Source organism: Stegostoma tigrinum, chromosome 14 (genome assembly GCF_030684315.1).
Source record: "Stegostoma tigrinum isolate sSteTig4 chromosome 14, sSteTig4.hap1, whole genome shotgun sequence".
NCBI classification, from domain to species: domain Eukaryota; kingdom Metazoa; phylum Chordata; class Chondrichthyes; order Orectolobiformes; family Stegostomatidae; genus Stegostoma; species Stegostoma tigrinum.
The window spans coordinates 32,981,226-33,006,771 of NC_081367.1; the positions used below are offsets into that span (position 1 = coordinate 32,981,226).

The 25,546-nt window shown below is 41.3% G+C and overlaps 1 protein-coding gene across 1 annotated transcript in view; it reads right to left on the reverse strand.

Annotated features, from left to right (window-relative positions):
- kcnab1a (potassium voltage-gated channel subfamily A regulatory beta subunit 1a) overlaps window positions 1-25,546 on the reverse strand; it is a 207,758-nt gene that overhangs the window by 79,641 nt on the left and 102,571 nt on the right. The window contains exons 3-4 of the mRNA XM_048542486.2: window positions 10,092-10,129; window positions 2,604-2,683 (exon numbers count right to left, since the gene is read on the reverse strand). Coding sequence (XP_048398443.1) covers window positions 2,604-2,683; window positions 10,092-10,129 — 118 coding nt within the window. The remainder of the gene's footprint in view (window positions 1-2,603; window positions 2,684-10,091; window positions 10,130-25,546) is intronic.

The following is a 25,546-nucleotide window of genomic DNA, read 5'->3' on the forward strand; positions in this document are numbered from 1 at the left end:
ATTTTCAAAAAAATTCAAATTCTCAATCTGTGATGTTTGGATTAGGGACTTAACCATAGCATGCCCACTACATTGAATATTACATTGAATGCACCATCTTTCCATCAGTTAATGTTCTCTCAACTTGGTTTATAGTGTTTTAGGTCCAAGAACAAAAGCTCAGGAATAAAAGAAATTGGCCAAATTTTGGTTCCCATGTCCTCCAATTGAATTGCCTCAGTTAGATGAGTATCCTTCTGACAAAACTCCCAGCTAAAAGATGAAAACTTGACTCTGCCAAGCTCTTCAAACACAATAGCCTCTACTCAGTAGCGTGGTGCTGATGATAACCACAAAGGGCAATTTTTATCCTTCTTTTCCAGTGGAAACCAGCCAGGTGGGTTGTAAGATAGAATCAGTTTCTTACACCACACCTCCCACCTACTCCCTCTTCTCTCTCACTCTTACACACACACACACACACACACACACACACACACACACACACACACACCAGGTACGAAATGCTGGCCTAGCCAGTAATGCCAACATACCAAGAAGGAAGATAACAAAGTGTGAAGCTGGATGAACACAGCAGGCCAAGCAGCATCTCAGGAGCACAAAAGCTGACATTGTGGGCCTAGAACCTTCATCAGAGAACCATGAAGGAATTTTTGTTTTTAATCCTCCAGATTTTAGCCAACTCCCCCGAGCGGGCGGCGAAGGCAAACTCCTAAATTCATTAAGGTCCACTGTTCAATATTCATATTGGGTCCCAAAGGCATTCTCGCACCCTAATTGTAATTTTAACTCAGGCCGAGACACCAGAGCTGTGTGAGTTTCCCTTTACGCCATGCAGGACAGTAGAAGATCAGGCCTAGAAGAACAGCACTAATCTCCTGTGTTGTGTTCGGCCAGCTTCTCTGAAAAGGCACCCTGGAGTTTCGCTGTCCCTGTCTTCCACCTTCTTGAATGAGCCCTTGGAACCTAATCATGACAAATAACTTGTGGTCAGGTGATGAGACAATAGTAGGCAGGGTTTAAAGAAGGCTTGGTTGACTGTACTGCAGATGGGTAGAAATTAACTTGATAATTGAAGTGCCCACTGAAAGCCCACTAAAAATCAACATGGGCAGACGTTTAAGTATGTAATCGTGTCTCAGGGATGAATAGAAATCTATAGCTAGTATAACTATAAGATAGGGTAATTAAACATTCTGGGAGCAAGTCATCTCATGAGGGAAATTCAGTGGATTTTGTTTGATTTGGGATGTTGTTCATAGTGGAGAACCAGAGGAGGTGATTTTCAAATTCTAGCATGTCTATTCTTGCCAAACTATATTTTTAAAAATGGAGTAATATTTTGATTGCCTGAATGATGTCCAAGGCCCAAGCTATAAAATGCTGATGTGTATTAATGAGTAGCTGGCCAGATTGCTTCCAATATGAAACTTTGAAAATATGCAAATTGGAATCTTATGCCAAACATAGGCCCCTGTTGTATTTTTATGCACAAGAACACAATAGCTCAAGTACATTCAATCTAATTGTATCAGATACAATGTGACATAACAATCATTATTTAAATAGGACCACTGGAATTAACTCAGAAAATGCTCCTCCTGGGCTCACAGGAATATACCACTTGCAGGCCATGATAGCATCCCCATTACGCCTCAATCTTAACACTACAACACTTCTGATTATCTCCACCCTTAAAGTTTAATGTGCTGACTATTAGTTTACAGGACATCTGGTTTCCTATCTTACCACGACTGTTAAGCTGCAGTCTGAATGGTTGTTAGACAACTAAAAATCAATGACTGAACATTTTAATTTGTTGCTTTCACAAGATCCATTAATCAAAATTCTAAGTAGATTTACTGCTGTCACTAATGGATGGTTCAGACTTGGACTATTTAAAATCAGATAATGTATTTAAAATTTAAATTGAATTGTTAGAAATCAATTTGGGAGACAATCTACTATCATGAAATTCACTTTCCAATACCTGAAACAATCTAGATTGACAGATAATTTGTCTGCAGGCATTAGAATTCTCTGAACAATACAGTCCCAGATCACAGTGAGATCACTCCAAACTGAAAAATTTTGTTTTCGTTGTAAATCATGTTGGAGCCTACAAAAGCCCGAGATCATTTTGAAAGTTTAACTATTTTTGTAATGAGGACAGGAAGTTAATCACCTGTCATTGCAACTTCTCATGAGCCATGGTTCATTCACATATCCCTTCAATAGAACAATATTTTGATCACCGCTTTCTGTCATTTTCATGCAGAGAGAGAGATGAGGGATAAACACTCATTTCAGATTTAATGAGTCATGGTTGTTTCTCAAATAATTAAGCACAGATTCGCAAAATGGTAAAAGACTGCATTTATTGAAAATGTGCATCTGAAAGTAAAATGTAAACTCCAGAAACATATGCAAAAGGGTATTGTACAACTGGAATACTGTGAAATAATTCTGCATTTTGAAGGTTCTGCCCTACATTGTAAACATCTGCTTAATAATAAAATATCAAATGAAAGAGTTTGATGTATGTAGTTTAATGACAATGGTTGCATTTCTTTGGCATTATGCACTCAGGGAAGAACACTTACTTGCCAGCTGCGTACACCTCTGCTGTATCAAACAGATTAATTCCATGTTCATAGGCAATTGTCATTAGCTGCTCAGCCACCTGTAAATATGAAACAGAAGAAGAGAGCTGAGCTGTGCAGCATGAATAATCTAAGTAGTCTGCCTTATATCTATGTTTTCCATTTTTCATTTTCCATATTCCACTTTGCATTGCTAACATTTGGGGAATAGCATCATTGATTGTGAAACCAGATTTCAGGGTTAAAGCAATACTTCATGCCTAGTTAAATATTTAAATTACTTCCTGACAACTGCATGGCTGTTCCACACTCACCTTCAACCTGTCCTGGAAAAAACCTGGAAAAGTTGTCAATGACAAGCTTTCATGCCATCGAAGGCACGAGCAGAGAGCTATGATACTGAGCTGATTGCAAAACTGTACAAGTTAGATCTTGCTTGAAAGATCATAAGTTTTATTTTTGCAACATGGTTACTCTAAGTGAGCTACTGGGTATGTTTATATGAGACTGCCAATATACCATAACAAAAGATCTTACATTTGTTATACAAAAGAAAAATAAACTATATGTTAAAATAACATAATTTTAAAATAGTAAAAATAAAGATTCAACCCTTTTCTCAGCAATATACTTTACAGACTCTCAACTCTCAGGAGTTAAATTCACTTTAACATTCCTTGCGCAATACCTTTTAGTGCATTCACCAAAGGCAATTCTTTCTGTCTCATATTGATACATATAAAAACAGGCTCATTCGCTGACTTTTTTTGGTATTCCTCATGGAGTTCTGAAACAGGTTAAGACTTCTTTTCAGCTCTGGTGATCTGGCAATGTTTTTTGAGTCAAGGTTCCTTTCAATTCTCACAGCCAGGATATTTATCCCAACTAATCTCATATATCCTAGAAACAACTGTAATACTTTACTAGAAATAAACCTGCCCTTTTCTTCTGATCTTAAACTGGTACTGGCTCTAACTATCTGTTTCTCTGTAGATCATAAACTCAACTTTCTAAACATTCCACTGCCCTCCAACCCCACCACACCCGGCACCTTCCCCTGCAACCGCAGGAAATGCTACACTTGCCCCCACACCTCCTCCCTCACCCCTATCCCAGGCCCCAAGATGACATTCCACATTAAGCAGAGGTTCACCTGCACGTCTGCCAATGTGGTATACTGCATCCATTGTACCCGGTGCGGCTTCCTCTACATTGGGGAAACCAAGCGGAGGCTTGGAGACCGCTTTGCAGAACACCTCTGTTCAGTTCGCAACAAACAACTGCACCTCCCAGTCGCAAACCATTTCCACTCCCCCTCCCATTCTCTAGATGACATGTCCATCATGGGCCTCCTGCATTGCCACAATGATGCCACCCGAAGGTTGCAGGAACAGCAACTCATATTCCGCCTGGGAACCCTGCAGCCATATGGTATCAATGTGGACTTCACCAGTTTCAAAATCTCCCCTTCCCCTACTGCATCCCTAAACCAGCCCAGTTCATCCCCTCCCCCCACTGCACCACACAACCAGCCCAGCTCTTCCCCCCCACCCACTGCATCCCAAAACCAGTCCAACCTGTCTCTGCCTCCCTAACCGGTTCTTCCTCTCACCCATCCCTTCCTCCCACCCCAAGCCGCACCCCCAGCTACCTACTAACCTCATCCCACCCCATTGACCTGTCCGTCTTCCCTGGACTGACCTATCCCCTCCCTACCTCCCCACCTATACTCTCTCCACCTATCTTCTTTACTCTCCATCTTCGGTCCGCCTCCCCCTCTCTCCCTATTTATTCCAGTTCCCTCTCCCCATCCCCCTCTCTGATGAAGGGTCTAGGCCCGAAACGTCAGCTTTTGTGCTCCTGAGATGCTGCTTGGCCTGCTGTGTTCATCCAGCCTCACATTTTATTATCTTGGAATTCTCCAGCATCTGCAGTTCCCATTATCTCTTTCTAAACATTCGATCAGTTACCTTGGTAGTTAACTGCTCAGTCATTTAGCTTATTTAATATGCTGAATTTGGTTCACTGTTTCAAATAACTCGCTGACCCTTTTCTATACAAAACCACATTCACCCTTATGGAGCAGAAAATAAAACCCATGTTTCTTTTACATTTGAATCCAAGTTCCAAAATGCTAATTATATGTTTTCATCACAAGAGCATAAGTGGATGGCAGGCAAGCCTTCATTCCCTGAACCTGACCTAACAGACTGTGGTCCAGATCATGAAACTGACAATGACAGAGCTTGTGACATCCCACATCACTGAGAATAACCAGGGTAGTGTTTTATAAATAGTATCAGAGATAATGGGAACTGCAGATGCTGGAGACTCCAAGATAATAAAATGTGAGGCTGGATGAACACAGCAGGCCAAGCAGCATCTCAGGAGCACAAAAGCTGACGTTTCGGGCCTAGATCCTTCATCAGAGAGGGGGATGGGGGGAGGGAACTGGAATAAATAGGGAGAGAGGGGGAGGCGGACCGAAGATGGAGAGCAAAGAAGATAGGTGGAGAGGGTGTAGGTGGGGAGGTAGGGAGGGGATAGGTCAGTCCAGGGAAGACGGACAGGTCAAGGAGGTGGGATGAGGTTAGTAGGTAGCTGGGGGTGCGGCTTGGGGTGGGAGGAAGGGATGGGTGAGAGGAAGAACCGGTTAGGGAGGCAGAGACAGGTTGGACTGGTTTTGGGATGCAGTGGGTGGGGGGGAAGAGCTGGGCTGGTTGTGTGGTGCAGTGGGGGGAGGGGATGAACTGGGCTGGTTTAGGGATGCAGTGGGGGAAGGGGAGATTTTGAAACTGGTGAAGTCCACATTGATACCATATGGCTGCAGGGTTCCCAGGCGGAATATGAGTTGCTGTTCCTGCAACCTTCGGGTGGCATCATTGTGGCAGTGCAGGAGGCCCATGATGGACATGTCATCAAGAGAATGGGAGGGGGAGTGGAAATGGTTTGCGACTGGGAGGTGCAGTTGTTTGTTGCGGACTGAGCGGAGGTGTTCTGCAACGCCTCCGCTCAGTCCGCAACAAACAACTGCACCTCCCAGTCGCAAACCATTTCCACTCCCCCTCCCATTCTCTTGATGACATGTCCATCATGGGCCTCCTGCACTGCCACAATGATGCCACCCGAAGATTGCAGGAACAGCAACTCATATTCCGCCTGGGAACCCTGCAGCCATATGGTATCAATGTGGACTTCACCAGTTTCAAAATCTCCCCTTCCCCCACTGCATCCCTAAACCAGCCCAGTTCATCCCCTCCCCCCACTGCACCACACAACCAGCCCAGCTCTTCCCCCCCACCCACTGCATCCCAAAACCAGTCCAACCTGTCTCTGCCTCCCTAACCGGTTCTTCCTCTCACCCATCCCTTCCTCCCACCCCCAGCCGCACCCCCAGCTACCTACTAACCTCATCCCACCTCCTTGACCTGTCCGTCTTCCCTGGACTGACCTATCCCCTCCCTACCTCCCCACCTACACCCTCTCCACCTATCTTCTTTGCTCTCCATCTTCGGTCCGCCTCCCCCTCTCTCCCTATTTATTCCAGTTCCCTCCCCCCATCCCCCTCTCTGATGAAGGGTCTAGGCCCGAAACGTCAGCTTTTGTGCTCCTGAGATGCTGCTTGGCCTGCTGTGTTCATCCAGCCTCACATTTTATTATCTTAGTGTTTTATAAAACTGTTTGAACTCTTTGTCAACGTGGAACGTACTCTAATCTTGCTATCTGGAATTCCTAGCAGGCTGCAGACGGTTTGACCCAAGGATCTCTTGCCTTACTTCCCATTCCATCATTCCTACCTATACTGTTGAAATTTTGTTTTCAAATACTGAAGGAATGTCACCTGGCTAGCCAGGGCAACACCATGAGGAAAAGACACTACATCTCTCATAACGAAGCAGTGCCATTTCATCACAGACACCAATTTGAATAGCGACACTCTACAAACTTATATCATCGTTGTAGGGTTATAATTTGCAGGGGACTAGATTTGTGTAGGAGTGAGCCAGAAGCAGGCTGGAGGTAAGTGCAGTTTACGAGTCAGCTGACCAAAGGGTGGAAGCACAGAGCAGTGCTGCCAAAGACACCTCAGATAAGCATTTTGATGGGAGCATCCACAGATAATGAGCATGTGCACAGGGATACTGAGCACAATGGCAGACTTGGCAGGGGGGCATGCAGGAGTCCAGCCCCAAAGTAGCTCAGCCAGTGCATCATGTGGGCCTTGATCCATCCCTCCCAGTTTGAAATGAACGACACCTCCTTTATAGCAAGACCAGATGCAACCCTGATACAATGTGTGTAGAACAATGTCTCAATCTGTAGGTAAAAGAAACCCAGGATTCAGAGCTACAGTGGAAGAGGGGGTGGGGTGTGTGGTGATTGGGTGCTGCAGAAAGCCTTATCAAAATGGTGCCTGAAGATATAGGAAACGGATCTTGACATCTTCTTGCCATCATGAGAAATGCTCCTGGTTGGGGAAGTTAGCTTTGCAGTTGACATGAGGCTGGTAACTAATTGACTAATTAACTTTACACCTCACAGGTATTTTACCAAAGGCAGAGCCAACCTTATGACTGTGCCCATGGAGGGGACTGGGCACCAGTGGCTGCTAGCTCAGATCCAACACAGCTGCTAGGGGGTCACCAAAGCATGCCCACCTGCCAGTGACAGTAAAAAAAAACTTACTTTGCCTTTGGGGTGCCTCAACCTGGCAGCATCCTCTTCCTCTCCTTGCAGCTTCATTTACTTTAACATTCCTTACCTCATTAACCTCCATGGATGATGCCTTGAGGCTGCCAACATTCCGGTTCTTTGACTGGACTGGCTGGTGTGGGGGACAGATCACTGTCCTCAATTGAATGAAAATCCTGATGAAGTCCTCTACACAGGCCATTGTTGACAACATTCTGCCTATTGTCTTGCCGTCTGCCTCAGTCAGCTTGGGACTGATTTTCAGCACATGAGGCTGGGCTTCCAAGCCTTTAAATAAAATTTCAGACCTTATTCTAGCATGTTAATGGTTGCTCAATGATATTCCTGGTGACTCCTTGCTCCATGACAAGTGAATTTGCCAGTATGTCTTCCGTATCTGAGCAGTCATTGTCTGGTTGTATTTAGAAGTACGAAAGCAGCAGGAATGGGATAGTGACCAGGCACCACAGCTATTACCTATACAATGAGCACTTAATGACATGGCTTATTTTGTATGGCTCTTCCATCCATGATATCCATTAGATGATGACTTCTTCCCCCACTGTAATCACCCTTTTAACTAACATCCCTCTAAAACTCAGGACCTCATTTCCCAAACGGAATCTCTCCTTTCCAAAGGCATGATGTATAAGAATGAGAGAACTAGAGAGAGGGTGAGAAAGAAAGTGTGTATGAGAGTGAGTGAAGGAGTATGTGAGAGAGAGGGAGAGCACATGACAGAAAGAGTCATAGAGATAAGCCCTTCCTCCATCCCTCCTCTCTATCCATGCAATTAGCCAGGATATTAGGAAGACCCGGGCTGAAAGTTAACTTGCTTCCTACTGCAGAGGATAGCTTGGAATGTGTGTTACCAGTGGCGAAAGCAAATTCAACGTAACTCCTTTGCTTGGCCCTAGTCCCCTTCCTGTAACCAGGACGTGGAGCCAAGTCTTTCTTTATTTCTAGGTCTGCTTTTTCAGCAAGAAGCCAAAACAGATCTTATTGGCTAGCTGTGCAGCTTGTTCCTTTTTAATTATCATTTCTATCAATTACCCATTTTATTTAAACATTACCAATTAACTGCTTTGACACATTTTTGTGCTCAGCAAGTTGATTATGTTCCCCTAACGATTTTTTGAAATTGTGCCAAACCAGATGTCAGGCAGATGCTACTGGGTAAGCTGCAGAAGGAGAATAAGAGGTTCAAAAAAGTCTGATTGTTTGTTAGATGGTTGGCAAAGGGATTATTTTCAATTGCTTCAATTGAAACAATAAGTGCTGGAAATGCACTTCATGTTTGGCAGCATCAGTGACAAGAGAGACACATGTCAACGACCTTTCATCGCAACTTGTGCAGATGTGGACCTGAAGTATTGACTATTTCAGCCTCTCCACTGATGCTGCCTGACCTGCAGAACTCTTACAGCATTTGCTGTTTATATTAGCAATCTATATTTCAGATTTACCCCCTTTGCATTATTTTGCTCTCCAATAATATGCTCTATTTTAGGTATTTGAAAATGTAATTAAATTCAAGGTATTTAATTGCTCATTGCAAAGTGTATTTTTGTTGTTTAGAAAACTAATGTCTTTGGAATATTACAGTCTAGATACTGTCATGGGTAAAGTTCACCCCATGCTGGTTGCATGGGATGATGAATCAAGTTTTGTCTAATTGCCCCGCGAAGTATGATTACGAGATCGTAGCATCATTCAGCGAATCCCTACAGTGTGGAAAATAGGACCTTTGGCCCAACAAGACCACAATGAACCTCAGAGCATCCCACTCAGACCCATCCCCCTGTAACCCATCTAATCTATACATCCCTGGACACTATGGGAGATATAACATGGCCAATTCACCTAACTTGCACATCTTTAGACTGTGGGAGGAAACCAGAGCACCCGGAGGAAACCCACACAGACATAGGAGAATGTGCAAACTCCACATAGACAGTCACCCGAGGGTGGAATCAAACCCGGGCCCCTGGTACTGTGAGACAGTAGTGCTAACCACTGAGCCACCGTGCCACCCCTGTCTACCATATTGAAGCTTAAGTTTTCAATGGGCTCTATGAATAAAGTGACGACACAAAAATGAAGACATTTTGCTAAAACTATGTACAACATTTGACCCCATAATGAATACAGTTCCCAATTCTGTGCGTCCAAAGGATATGGGGGAAAAGAGATATAAAAATACTTCAAAACTATATGAGAATAAAACATCTTCCTAAATATGCTTTTCATCTAATGCTTCAGAATAATAAAAATAATAAAAGATGGAAATGCTTGGTGTGGGAAACATTGAAAAAATTGAGAAAGGTTGGGAAGGAAACCAGGAAACCTTTACCCTTCATTCCATCAAGCAACACCCCAAATATCTAGAACGAAGGGAGGTGTTCCTGAGATTTCTCCTCCTTATGCCTTCACTAGTTTCTGCAGAAATGATGGCCAGTGAGAACACATGGCTCTACAGATGGTCAAGAAAATTTAAAAAGAAAATTTCACCTCTAGCCCCTAACTCCCAGTCCATTAGATTTCCTGGCACTCCTTCATGGAAGTTGTTTCTGTACTACCTCTCAAAGTACTTGCTTCTGTTCGACCTTTACAGATGAAGGGGAGATCCTTTCCAGAATTCAGGGGACAAATTAACCCGGAATTCCACATTCCACAACAGATGCAAACCTGTCTTAAATTATAATTCTTTCAGAACTATTAGTTTCAAATGTAATACAACTTTTCCCTCAAAAATCATATGCTGTCACACTCTTAAATGAATAAAACTCTTCCTACCTCATCTGAAATCTGACCTCCAAACGTCACCCAGGTTCCTAGAAAGAGAAAAAAAATTGAAATATATTGTCAAATGACATGTTACTGGAGGTGGTGTAAATTCAATGAGCTGACAGTTTATTGCTGTAATTTTAAAAATTTAATTGATTAAAACAACCTGTTAGCATTTGCCTAAAATGTTTTGTACAGAACATTATTGACCCAGAATAATAGGAAGGCAGAATACTGGGTCAAAGGAAAGATTCTTGGTAGTGTGGATGTGCAGAGGGATCTTGGTGTCCATGTACATAGATCAATGAAAGTTGCCACCCAGGTTGATAGTGCTGTTAAGAAGGCATACAGTGTGTTAGGTTTTATTGGTAGAGGGATTGAGTTCCGGAGCCGTGATGGCATGCTGCAACTGTACAAAACACTAGTGCAGCCTCACTTGGAATATTGTGTATAGTTCTGGTCACCACATTACAGGAAGGATGTGGAAGCATTGGAAACGGTGCAGAGAAGATTTACCAGGATGTTGCCTGGTCTGGAGCGAAGATCTTATGAGGAAAGGCTGAGGGACTTGGGTCTGTTCTCAATGGAGAGAAGAAGGCTAAGAGGTGGTTTAATAGAGGCATACAAGATGATCAGAGGATTAGATAGGGTGGACGGTGAGAGTCTTTTTCCGAGCATGATGCCTTCAGCTTGTACAAGGGGGCATAGCTACAAATTGAGGGGTGATAGATTTAAGACAGATGTCAGAGGCAGGTTCTTTACTCAGAGAGTAGTAAGGGCATGGAATGCCCTGCCTGCCTATGTAGTTAACTCAGCCACATTAGGGGCATTTAAACTGTCCTTGGCCAAGCATATGGATGATGATGGGATAGTGTAGGGGGAGGGGCTTAGATTAGTTCACAGGTTGGCACAACATCGAGGGCCGAAGGGCCTGATGTGCGCTGTATTGTTCTATGTTCTATGTTCTATTATTCAATTGTAAGGCTTATTTTTAAATTCCTCTCTGCTCTTACTTCTTACCATCTTCATAGCAACCATTAACTGTACAATCTGCCTCTTCAAATTCTTTTTGTCTTTGGCTGTGGCCTCATTCATCCATACTAATGGTCTCAACCCGCCGGACATCCCATTGGTCAGTCATTGTTGGCAGCCACCTAGAGACTAATCTCAGAAAAAAACTCTTTCTGATCATTTACATCCCCAATTTCTGAATCATCCTTAAGTGCTTCTAATCATTTCATCTTCTTTTCTGTATCCATTATAGTTCATCAACAATTATATTCACAGGGAGATGTCACTTATGCAACCCACCCAGAGCCACCCTCCCTACCCTATACATGTAACCTTGCATTTCCCATGGCCAATCCACTGAACCTGCACATCTTTGGATGGTGGCAAGTAAGTCAGAAATTCTCATCACTGGTGGCATGTTCTGGGTTTGATGACTCAGATGCCATATTGAACGGCCAGCTGGACCTCAATGCAGACACTTCAAGCTAGGACTTGCCTCTCACTGTGAGGTGGTAGCCCCGAACAATAGACTCCAAAGAAGGCCAAAGGGTTTCAAGTATTACAGAGATTGGACTGAAAATGCCTCTGGGTAGGATCACAGAGAGGAGATCGGTCCTTTTCATGGCTGACTATATCAGGAGGCCAGTTATCAGCACATCTAGTCCACAGAATCACAAAAGATTCAGTTCCACTGGCCCCAACAAAAGCGACAGCCAACAGTGCCAGAAACAATGTCAATGATCTCCTATGCTTCATAAGGGTAATTGGCACTATCTCTGCTTTGCTGCAACAAATGCACAGGGCCATTACTCACTCTAACTCCACCACTCTGCGAACTCATGGCTATCTCCCTAGAAACAGAATGGTGGCCACCTTACAGACCCAAGCTCCACACAGGCTATAGCCGTGCACACTCAGAATGAAGGGTTAGGCAACTGGGGGACAAGGCATCCCTACCTCACTCTTGGTGCCTCTTCTTCTTCAGGTGACACAGTGGTTCCAACAGATATCCACTAAGGGAGGAAAGCTTCTTCGCAGGATAGTCTAGACATGTCTTGTTCCTCCACATTTCTATGCCTGTGGTGCCAATGTCTACAACAGTTCAAGTCAAGGAGAGTGAGCCTGCATCTGGCAGAAAACTTTAAGCAGGCCTGGGTCACCTAGCCGGAAAAGTATCTGGGTTTGACTGCCGAAGTTTTTTGAACCATATCAGAAGCATAGGTGTTCAACTAATTGAGAAACACAACATATTTGTAATATAGAGATAGTTGGAACTGAGATAACAAGGTGTAGAGCTGGATGAACACAATAGACTAAGCAGCATCAGAGAAGTAGGAAAGCTGATGTTTCGGGCCTGGATCCTTCATCAGAAACTCCAGCTACTTTGATGCTGCTTGGCCTGCTGTGTTCATCCAGCTCTACACCTTGTTATCTCATTTTTGTAATACATGTTCATTTGCACTGTTATAACATCTGCCATGGCCTTCTTGCACTCATTGCACTAGCCTGTGATAAAGGAAAAATGTGAGCATCTTTAATCAGTAAAAGGATGTGATGTGTTGTAAACATCAAACATTGTTTATTCTCCTCTAGTTCACCTCTTGCACTCATTTTATGAGAGAGAATGCATATGCCATATGATGGTATATGGCACAAGGTAAATGTTTGTCCTATATCTACCCCCCTCAAACAAACTTTGTAGCAGTAAAGTCAGTGAGATGGTCAATTATTAACTTACATGATCACTATCATTCAGCAAGTAATGCTCTTTAGTGAACAGTTGCACAAATTGCCACCTGAGCATGGTCAGATAGGATGCTGTGGAATAACAAGGGACCAGTGCAGTTACATTGCAATATGAAGCATTGAAGGGATGGAGATGGACAATCACTTAAGAGGAACACTCCCTGAAATTATTTGCATGTCTCAGACTCACAAATCTTATTAGCATTGACTTGCAGCTGAACAATCTAATGGAATTGCTCACTGTTTCACTGCTGCTTAATCACCAATATTGCTCAAGGGAAAAATATTGTGCTGCCACTTTACCTTTCACAGATGTGAGTATATCAGATCCATATTTGAAACAACTGATGTTTGTATTCAGTGCAGTAAAGAACCAGAAAAATAACTCAGGCCATGAAAAATGTGGTAGACACCAAGCAGCCAATCAACTGATATTACAACTGGCATAAAGAAAGTCTTTGCTCTGCTTAGTCACCCTGCAAGTACACGGCTATTTGGCTGTTTCTGGCCTCTCCAGCTCTGTCCTGGCTACTGCTCTATTTTCATTCTTTTGAAGCTTCTCATGCACCACATGGGCAGCACGGTGTCTCAGTGGTTAGCAATGCTGCCTCACAGTTTGATTCCACCCTCAGGTGACTGCCTATGTGGAGTTTGCACATTCTCTTTGTGTTGGATTTCCTCCAGGTGCTCCGGTTTCCTCCCACATTCCAAAGATGAGTGGGTTCGGTGGATTGGCTATGCTAAATTGCACCATAGTGTCCAGGGATGTGCAGGCTAGGTGGATTAGCCATGGGAAAAACAGGGTATGGGGTTAAGGCAGGAAGGTGGGTCAGGGTGGGTTGCTCTTTGGATGGTCAGTAGGACTCGATAGGCCAACTGACCTGCTTCCATACTGTGGGGATTCTAATGTATCAAGATTCTTCACCCTGAGGGGATTCCTGTCAATCCTGCAATTTCTCCTTATCCAACACATCCCCCTTTTGGTGACTCAGAATATGGCTTACCAGTCAGATATGGAACTCCCTCACTGAACGATTTAGCCATTCCAGGTGTAGGTTAAGGATGTCTACAGTCTATTCTAAATGGTCACAATTGAATGTGAGTAATGTTGTATTTTTGCTCTGTGGCAGTCAGAAGATTTCTTCGAGGGGTCAGATTTGGAGATGTTAGCTTTTGTCTCCCAGCAACTGTCCGTGTATTGACTATTAGCTTTAGAAAGAGGCTGGTACTTGTTAATGCTCCAGTATGTACACATCATGGCACATCTCTGCATAAATAGCACAGTCCTCTAAATTCTGGTCTTTGTGGTCACAAATCTTTTGAACATTAACAGAGGGCAATCCTTATCTGTTCATGATCACTGCTGGTAAGGCAGAATTATATTGTGTTCTGGCAAACAATTCATCAGTGACAACCCGGATGCATTCATGAGTCAAGGCTTGTGAGATGTCACAGAGTATGCCCAATGACCTGGCCTGCTGGGAAAGAAATGAAAGGTTTCTCTAACCTGGTGAACTGGCAGAATATGATTGCCACCCAATCCTGTGAGCACACATCCTTGTCCAACAGCTGGCACAGCTGTTAGACAATGGGTCAGGCCATTCATAATCTTTTCTGGTATTGTATTCAGAACATTTGCAGATAGCTATAACAAAGTCTGTAAGTTGGTTATACACCGTGAATTTGGCACCTCCTTTCTGCGGTAATATTGTCCTATTGTTTTGCCCTCTGGAAGCTGATTACCATCTGGCAGTGCCTACTGTTTTTCCTGAGCTTACACAACCTCTCCTCTCTACTGCTTTCTGCATTTATTCTTTCTTAGACTTGGCACTGCCTTACAAAACTGGATGAGCAATGGCCTTCCTGCGTTCGGCAGGTGGAGGCTTGTGAGAAAGGTGAAACAGATTAGAGAGTGTTAGTGTGGCATCCTTCACACTGAAGTTACACATCATGCCATCTCAGATGGTGGTGTTGAGCACGGAACTACTGTATTGGATTATTAAAGAATTTAAGAGTTCTGTGATATATATTCACAAAAGGTTGCCCAACAAATTCTCTATTTGCCTTTGACACAAGGCAGTATGAGGAGTATCCCTGCAACCTCTGCAAACACTCCCTAACTGCATTTAACCCCAATAGCTACAAGTGGTAGCAGGCTTACTGGTGTTTGTCACAAAATATGGCAATTGTAATGTAGAGGCCTCAAATCCTGAGGGCTTTGTGCTTCAGTCATTTGAAAAGATGAAGCTGTCATGGTGAGTGCCTTGTCACATTGAGTATTGTTGAGCTCATGGATCAGAAGATGACATTTAGAACACAAGTGGGAATTTGATTGTTTAAAGAATGTTGACGTCCAGATTAATTGTGAATAGAAGGTAGATAGCTAGCATTCTTTGATCACTTGAATAATGATGATTGCAATGGCCCATTATAAGGGTTCATATGCCAGTGTTACCCTCCACTGTCTGTACAAACAAAGTGCTTATTCCTCCTCTTTACAAACCATCCATTTTGGTTTCAATTCTCATTGTGTAGTTGATTTTCAAGTAGATACAATGAGATTTCAACTTTGAGTTCACGAGTGAACTGCAGCTTCTTTATTATTGCCCCCTGTCTTCCCATTCCCCTTTCTATTGTCATCCCTGTTGTGGCACAGCTTTCGCCCGCCCATGTTTCAGTTGCGTTTTTTATATAACTATTAATGTGCACTCTTTAAGTTTGGAGCTCATGGCTGACAACGTTCTCATAGCCTTGCTGGTCCTGCACCTTTCCCTTATCAAGAACACAGTGAGTATAGCAACTTTGAACACTCCTCCTTCCAAACCACTCAGTCCCCTCTGATGTTCAATGTCCAACTCTACTATCTGCAATTGTACCCTATGACTGTGAAGATACCCTCAGCAACTGAATACAATGAGTCTGGGGATTGGTCTCATTGTATTCAATTGAGGAGGGTATCATCATAGTTAAGGGTGCAATTGCGACAGTTGCAAGCACTGTTGAAGCTACTAAGGCGCTGTCCCTCTGGTTAAACTAGCAATTGTTAGGGGTTTTAATTGGACAATGGACAAGACTGTGGTCTTTTTGATTTGCTGCCACTGGCAAAACATTGCTCTCTGCTCTCAGCCTAACAGTGGGACTTTCCCATAATCAGTAGAATTAAGCTCAGAGATATTCAGGAGCACATTGTTTTTGTTCTGGTAATGCATAAAAGTCTGCTCTACGTGTAATAGAGTAGTATCATTAAATTTCAGCAGTATTTTGCTTTCAGATAATCAAATTGGTGCCGGCTCACTCGATGTCTGCTTCTTAAAACATTTACATGCTCTGAAATTTTCCTTGTAAAAATAAATCAAAGGAGAATCTGGTGCTAGAGTAACCAAGCTTTTTAAAAAGCTATTAGTATACACCAGATCAAAAAAGAATCAAAATGTTTGGGCTTCAAAGAGAAATCTTTCTATGAAGTAAGAATATTCCCAGATGTTTAGGTTTTCATCTGGCATCATTGTTTTGAACATTCTATTGATTTCTTCTCAGTTTTAAATTACTTTTCTATAAAAGGCAACGTGGTACTATTTGAATGCAAGTAGTTGTCGATGCTCACTTCTCTGATAAATGGAACTCAAATCATCGAAGTTTATGGATAAGTATTTGGCGTATGAAGTTCTGAAGTCTGTAAAGAAATATAACAGCGTCAACATTGTGTAGCACTAGAACATCAGAGCTACAATTTTCACAAATATTTTGAAAGAAAGGTAACCCCAGTTGTGCCCAAAAGATTGGTTTTCTAAAGTATTCCTTTTGGTAGTCTATTTGAGCTGTTGGTGGAATACTTTTGAAAACTATTCTTTTTATATCTGAATTCAAATTCAGATACTCTTGGTTTGTACTGATTCAGATGTGACAGGATAAACATGTAGTTAGGTGCCTTTTCAACATAAAGTACTGGGGTAAAATTACTAAATTGTAGTTCTGATGTTCTAGTGCTACATAATGTTGACTCTGTTATATTTCTTTACAGACTTCAGAACTTCATGTGTCCATTATGTATCCATGAGCTTTGATGATTTGAGTTGAGCTCTGTTTATCAGAGACGTGAGCATAGAATGAAAAAGAAGCCACACATACTTTTATGGATTAGCTTCAATTATTTAAAGTTCCAAAGGTAAGGTCAAGGTATTGCAATTTACAAAATTAATTTAACCAAATCTGTGAATATTTATCCACTCTCAAATCTGATCTGCTGCCTTGTGCATATAACATTGTTCCTCTGACCTAGAAGTACATACGCCACTGTCTGGGACTTTCCTTCAAGTTCCTCCTACTCCATCACAACAACTTCAGCAGAGAGTGACAGAACTCTGATTCTGTGCCACATTTCCAATGGAATTACAATGTTGGAGACAGAGGAACTTCAAGGAAATTCATAACCATGGATCTCTCAAACAGTATTTGATCACTTCAGTCCATATTAATCACCAGTCTGAGGAAGGGCCACTAGACCTGAAACATTAACTCTGATTACTTATCTCAGATGCTGCCAAACCTGCAGAGCTAGTCCTTCAATTTCTGTTTTTGTTTCCAACCAGATTTTACCATTTTTTAAGAAGAAATTATTGTAAGTGTTGTTAATATATTCACCACAAAACTATTTCATCTAATCTTGAGTTCTATTTAAGGCTTGATTGATTTTGCATTTTGAAATTGAGGCTTATAGTTACAATCAGATCGAAATAATTTGCTTTTGTCTACATTCTTCATTTCGTTCAAAATAAAGGCCCTTAGATGTACCACTTTTATGTACTGAGCATAATAATAAGATAATATAGTTACATCCCATGAGAATTTCAGCTCATTAGTAAATGAAACAGGCTGGAGTCTGTGCAAATTATTTGAAAATTAAAATTGCATCATATCATATATTGCAAACGTATAAAACTTCAGTTAGGCCACATTTGGAATATAGTGTACAGTTCTGATTGCTGCACTACTAGAAGAATATGGAGGCTTTGGAGATGGTACAGAAATGGATTAGCAGGATGTTGCCTGGTTTGGAGGGTATTAGCTATGAGGAGAGATTGGACAAACGTGGTTGGTTTTCACTTGAACATCAAAGGATGAGGGGCGACCTGATAAAAGTTTATAAAATTATGAGAGGCAATGGATAGCATGGATGGTCGGAATTCTTTCCTATGGTGGAAATGACAATGGGGAGATAGACTTAAGGTAAAAAGGGGTAAGTTTAAGGAAGATGTGAGAAGTAAGTTTTTTTTACATAGTGGGTGGGAAGTGCCTGGAATGTGCTGTCAGAGGAGGTGGTGGAGTACGATGCAATAGCAATGTTTAAGAGTCATCTTACAGATATATGAATAGGCAGGGAATAGAGGCATATGGACTGTGTAGAAGAAAAAGGTTTTAAGTTTAGAAAGGCATCATGTTTTGGCAGAGTCTTGGTGAGCCGAAGGGCCTGTTCCTGTACTCTACTGCTCTTTGTTCTTTACCACAAGACACTGCTATAGACCATTAAATGCCAGTCAAAACGTAATGGTGCAACGCATTAAAAATTCCAATGACTGACCACCAACCAGTCAACCTCATGAACGTTAATCCTGTTTATAAATCAGGGAATCACTAACGAAAATGTTAAGTGTCAATTGGAACATTGTCATCATTGTATTTGTGAATATACCCAATCAGTATAAACAGGAGCATTTTTCTTCAATTCCTACTAACTGGAAATCATCTGCACCCTATTGCTGACTGAAAGGGGGAAGCTTACTTCAAATCCTTTATATTGACAGGACTTTGTGCTTGCATTTTATCGAGTTCATCCTCCCCATGTCTACAGTGGAAATGGGAACTTACGACATGTCACATTATTCACATTTTGTTTTATTTACTTGTGGGACGTGACTGTTGCTGGTTGGCCCATTCCTAGCCACCTTTGAACTGAGTTGCATGCAGTTGAGAGTCAACCACATTCCTGAGAGTCTGGAGTCACATGGAGACCAGGTGAAGTTGGCAGATTTCCTCAGGCAGATGGGTTTTTCCTGAGCCAGTGCATTAGTTTCAAAATCATCAGTTGAATCTTAATTCCAGATTTTTAAATAATTATTGAATTGTCATTCCACCATCTGCCCTGGTGGGATTCAAACCCAGATCCCCAGAACATTATAATAAAATGTGAGGCTGGATGAACACAGCAGGCCAAGCAGCATCTCAGGAAACGTCTCTCCCCTCTCCCCTCTCCCCTCTCCCCAGAACATTAGCTGAGTTTCTGGATTAATAATACCACTAGACCATCACTTCCCCTATTGACATTTAACAATAATTTACATTTGTTAAAATTTCCAATATGTACATTAAAAAGCAGTTCAATTAAAATAAACAAAATGCAGTGTAATTGACTGTATAGGTTCAAAGGAACACCGTTTTCTATCTTTTTTTGTCAATTCTTCATTAATTTTTAATCTACAATAATGTTGAAGCAGGAAAAGAGACTGAGAGAATGGGATGATAACTGAGGACAGGAAGAGCTGCTATAGAATAGCACAAGGCAATCTCCAGAAAATGATCTGTATGATAGAACAGCCACAGCCACACATACAGCCATTCCCACCTCCATGTGCCTAGATTTTTTTCTCATTTCCTCTACTCTTGTCTAACAGGCACTAATGCATCCCTGGGTCACAGTTTCAGAAACTTCAGGTATCTTACCTAAGTGTTCATTATTCATGGAGCATTGTGAAGTGTTGGTAAGGAAGAGCTTCCATCTATACAACACTTTTCACATCCACAGACTACTCCAAACACATCTTATAGGCAATAAATCATTTTTGAAACATAATTGTTGTTGTTTTATAGATGATCAAAACAGTCAATGTGCATGTGGAAAGGATGAACAAATATAATTGGAATGAGGGACCATTCAATCTGTTTTTCAGGATGTTGCTTGAAGGACGTATACTGGTCAGGGCAGAGGAAAATTCTCTTTTTGTTCTTTGTAGACTGGCACTGGATCTGTTACATCTTTCTGGATCAAGGTTTAGATTAATGACTTATAACCATGCAGCCCTGAGATTATGTATTGTATCTGGGTCTAAAAGTGTTTGGAATGGCTAGTACCATGGAATACCATAAGGACCACTCACTTGTAATGATATCAAATGGGCATGTGGGAAAACAGCTTAGGATCTTTTATTGCAAGATGCAACAAGTGGTGTGCCACAGTGATCAGTGCTGGGATCTGAACTGTTTACAATTTTTTAACTTACTTATATGAAAGGGAAGAAGGGCAAATTTGGCTGGCAAGACACATAGAAAAATGAAGTGTTAAAAGGACACAAGGAGGTTACAAAAAGATGTAGATAGTTTAAGTAAATGGGCAAAGATGTACACGAATAGGAAGGGCTTAGAGGGATAAAGGCCTAATGCCGGCAAATGGGCCTAGATTAATGTAGAATATCTAGTTAGCATGGACGAGTTGGACCAAAGGAACTGTTTCCATACTGTGTGCGTATATATATATATATATATATATAAAACAAACTCTATATTTGTTTATACTCCATGTTGCTTCTTTGATGACTGACCTGATTGTTTTAAAATTATACACTTTTCCATTTAATTTTCCTCAGCAGTCCTAAATTCAATGCATGCACAACAGATGATCCATTCTGACTACTTCATTTTTTAAAGTTACTTTCTTCCTATGATTCAGAAATGTCAGTCCACTTGTTGCTTGAATTTTCACTCATGGAAAGTGGTGTGGAGTAATCCGAAGCATAAATATAAATATATACTTATGAATAAATAATCCAAAGATAATGGTGATAGTGAGGCTGCATCCGTATACAGTTTTGGTCCCTGCATTTAAGAAAGGCTATACTAATATAGGAGGTGATTCGAAAGAGAGGTAGTAGGCTGATTCCTGGGATGAAGGGGTTGATTTATCAAGAACAGCTAAACAGATTAGGCCTTGATTCTTCAGAGTTTAGAGGAATAAGTGTGATCTTATCGAAACATACAAGGGGATTTGACAGGACAAATGTTGAGATCTTGCCTCCATTCATGGGGGTTCTTGAACTGGGATCATAATTGCAGACCAAGAGAACTCTCATTTAGAACTGAGATGTACGAGAATTTTTTTTTTCTAAGGGTAGTGAATGTCTGGAATTTTCCGCCCCAGCGAGTGTGACGGTTAGATCACTGGAAGCATTCGAAGAGGACATATATGGATTTTTGAAATATGAGGCATTGACAGCTATGAGGAGCTGACATGAAAGATGAGTTGAGGACCCGTGGAGGTCAGCCATGATTTTACAGAAAGGTACAGCCAGTTTGCTGGGCTGAATGGTCTACTCTTGCTTTTATTTCTTATGCACATCAGTTTGGTTCTGAAAGACTTTGAAATTCATGAGGCAGCAAAGCAACAAGCATATGTATTTGATAAATTTTCTGTTGTGCAAATCTCATTCCCTTCTATTTTCTTAATAAAAATGTAGAACATACAATCTGAATGTGGTGCTATTAATAGAATTGATTCCAGAGCATTGTTTGCTAATTAGTGTGGGAAGCAGCTGTTTATTAGAGCGGACAGTAGCTGGTATTAAGGTTGAGCAACTACTGTTTATTAGGTTGGGAATTAGATACTTATTAGGGTGGGCAGTAGTAATTTTGTTAGGTTGGGCGTTGGTGTTTAATAAAGCCAATTCCCACCTGACAGATGGCTCAGTACTGTTTATTAGGGTGAGAATTGGCTTTTATTAGAGTGGCTAAAGTGCTTTTTTTTGGGTGGGCAGAAATTTGTCTATTAAGACAGACAGCAGCATAAAATATCCTATTTTCCTAACTAGAAACAAAGAGTTGTTACTTTATAAAAATTACAAACATACTTTGTGTAAATGTACACGTGATTCATTAGCCCATTTTTAAAATTTCTACCTGCACTGCCAGGAATCTTCATGTATCATCACTTATTTCCTTAATCCTCCATGGACTTAATGCACTTTCTGAAGCACTGCTGACTCTGACATTTTGGCATAGCTGAACAAATCAGTTCATAAATATAACATTTCTTTTTAAGAGAAAGGAGACAAATGTTCCTCTAAGCTAAAGCCAGTTGAATAGCCGCCAGAGAGCTGAAAGTGAATTCCTCTTGGGAGTAAATTTCTTGAGCAGTTTGGTCCAGTGTTTTTCAATGTTAAACAGCCTCCAGTGTTGGTATGATGGGATCTTGAACTGCAGCATTCATTTAGCACTTGTTTAGTCCAACACAATACCTTGGTACAAGAGTTAAAGTAAGCACAAGGAACAGTCAACTGGAGGATCATTAAATGAATAATTACCTCATATTACCCACTAACACAAACTTTGGTACCCTCTTATAACAATGGCCAGCTGAATGGAAGTAGACAAAGGTTATTGCTGAGGACTTCAAATGTGTTACAAGCATATGAGAAAGGATAACTTTTCGCTTTTATTTTAAAACACCCAGTCAGTCGCAAAGAATACCTTTTCAAACTTTTGCTTTTTAGCATACAACTATCACACTTCAATTGAACTTAGTCAATCATGTCAAGCGTAAAGGCGAGCCAATTCCAGAACTTTGAGTGAAAGAGAATGGATTATTATTATTACCTTAAAAAAAAGTAAAATGCGACAACAAAGTGACACACAAAAAACATAATGAGTTTACTGGGTGGAAGAGAGCCATCTCATAAAGACAGGGCTGAAGGGCCTGTTCTGTGCTGTACTGTTCTACGTTCTATGTTCTATGTTCTATAAAGGCAGTTGCAGTTTACAGAGTTTTTCGCACGGTTTTCATGTTGCAAGGTGAAATCCAAGTCCCAGTTGCTGAGCTGCCATTGTGTTTCCTCAGGAATGAAGAAGCTTCAGGGAGAGAGGAACTTTCCATATCCTTACAAAATCAGTCCATATTGCTTCCTTGATCATTTGTTGCTCATTTTAAAGGTCTAATTGCATTGTCTTTTCCAAACTGAGTATTCCATGGTTTACCTTTTATCTTCAAAATGTGAAATTATCATGCAGGTGTGAGAAAAACAAGAGATGCAAATTTCTTCATACGTCATTGCATTTCGGTGCTTCTTGGTTCAAAATGGAAACTCTGAGACAGCTGTTTTTGTACAAGACATGTGGGTTGCTGGGCTTGTCAGATGATCACAGCAGCCATTTTAGGTTAGCAGTGCTCTTTAGAAAAAGCGATTTCCGGTCCATCACAGTCTCAAGAATTGAAGTTAAGTGATGAAAATTGGATATTGATAGTCCATTTTTACCATGATTGTAATAAGTCCTATTCACCTTGCAGTTTGCCCTTGTTGCCAAAAATTTGAAAAATAACTTGAAATACATCAGGGCAATTTCTGGAATGATTTGTCAGGACTACATCAATACTTTATAAATATTTATTCTGGAAATTGACAGAGGGATTTATCTCAAAAGAGGAAGTACTGTATTACTCCATCTTCTAGTAGTCACCAGAAGAAAGGAAATGCTTGGTCCTGTGCATCTTGCTAGATATCTTCCCTGATGGACAGTAGGTGTGTAACAATATTTCAATATTGTAAGGCAAATTCAAGTTATAGTAATCAGCAATTAGGCTCAAAATTACATGCTAAAACCAGGCTTTCAAACAAGTATCTGTCAATAGCACAACAACTCTTAGTGCCTGTTTGAAGTCTTTCACCAAAATAATTCTCTTAAACTTTTATCGTCAGCTGAGAAACGGAAGATAGTAAATTGTTTTCACTTTGCTTGATTTTTCATTCTAAGTATAAGGAGAAGCAGCAGGAAATACAATGGACTACAAATTTAATAGTAACAATAATTAGCATGAGTACTACCAAAATCCTCATGTCCTGGAGCATTAATATTCAATTATCCTTGCACCATTTATTTTAAAGAAAAGCAGGGTAGATTTCCCAAGTGCCTTGGCCGACATATATCCTTCATCTAATGAAACCGCTTACCTGGTGATTATCACCATGCTGTTTTCAGGCATTTGTTGAAATTTGCTGCTGTGTCCTATTTAATTACAATAACTACACCTTTAAAGTACTTGATTGGCTGTAAAGCATTTTGACATAGCCTACAGCCACAATAGACACTATATTAGTATAAGACTTTCCTTCTTACTTTATTACTCTTTAATTGATGCAGTCCTGAAACTGAGTACTGAGTATACTATTCAAGGAAGTTAGATTCCACCTTTTTGGATCTAAATGGCTAAACAGCAGTGGCAGGTAGGGTGAATGGAGCAGCCATTCGTGTTAATCTTTACTGCACAGCAAAATAAGAGAAATATTCTAGAAACAGAAGAGTAGTCATAGCAGATTCAAAACATTAACTCTGTTTCTCTTTTCACAGATGCCGTGTTTCTACAACATTCGGTGTTTGTTTATGTTGAGGAGGTGGATTGCTGATACCAAGTTTTGTGTATGAGGGGGTCAAAAAGCTTGGTGTCAACAGAGCATGCTCAGTACACTTTCAGATGAGGTGGTTTGTTCGGCTACTTCACCAAGTACCCACTCTGATTTACATTGCAGGGATTTATACCATCTGGTTTCTTGGTGGTGGAAGAGGAAAATAGAAATGGCATGTAAAGATGGCAAGTGAGGTTTTTAATGAGACAGCATTATATGGAAACAGAATAGATACCACCAGGTGAAAAACTAAAATTGCCGAGTTATATTTTGACTATCAATGCCATATTCTGGAGGTCCACGTTAGCTATTCTGGGAGCTGCTATGATTCTTCCTTATTGAAGAACTCAATGCTTCCTTTCACCTTCCAAGGTCATCAGGTCATACAGCAGGCTGCTGGGAAAGAAGGCTCATGAAACCTTTATAAAACACTCAGACTGACACAGGGCAAGGCTACGATGCTGCTCATGCTTTGTTCAGGGCCACAAGTGCCTTTGTAAGATAAAGCTTTGGTGGAGCACTCTGGCAGCGACTTGCAGGAGCATGTTGCGAAAGCAGACAAAACAGGAAAATTACAACAATCTTGCAAGGACGAAAATGAGGTTGGTAATGAAATCACTGAAACAGGAGGACAGTCCAAGGCAGCATGACAGATCGTTGATGTAGTGATTGTAACAAGGTCAGCCAGCTGGACTTCAAGAAGGCAACTTACCGTCACATTCTCTAGGGCAGTTCGGGATGGACAGTAAATGCTGGCCTACCCAGAGAAATGAATTGAGTTGAACTAGTTTTCTGAATGATTTGTATTAGTTTTAGCGTCGCATGTATTCAAATGAATACAGTGAAAAATTCATAGTCATCGCAATAGGTACAAAGGTACCTAGATACAGTTGCTTATGATCAAATTGTGCAAGGGTCACCAGACCCAAAATGTTAATGCTGATCTTTTCTTCACAGATGCTGCCAGACCTGCTGAGCTTTTCCAGCAACTTCTGTTTCTGTTCCTGATTTACAGCATCCACAGTTCTCTCGCTTTTTATGGGGCAGTTATACTTTGACCAACTGCAAAGAGGTGTCTAGGATGTGCTCACCAGACTTTGGTCCCATGTTGAATCTAGGATGCTCAACAAAGTAATAACCTTACACTTGAGTAGGACCATTCATGACTACCTGATGTTATCCTGTGAAGAGGCAATCCCCAAGTTTCTCCCCACGTGCCTATCATGAATGTTTCCAGAGCTGCATCTGTCATTGAACAGTGGACCA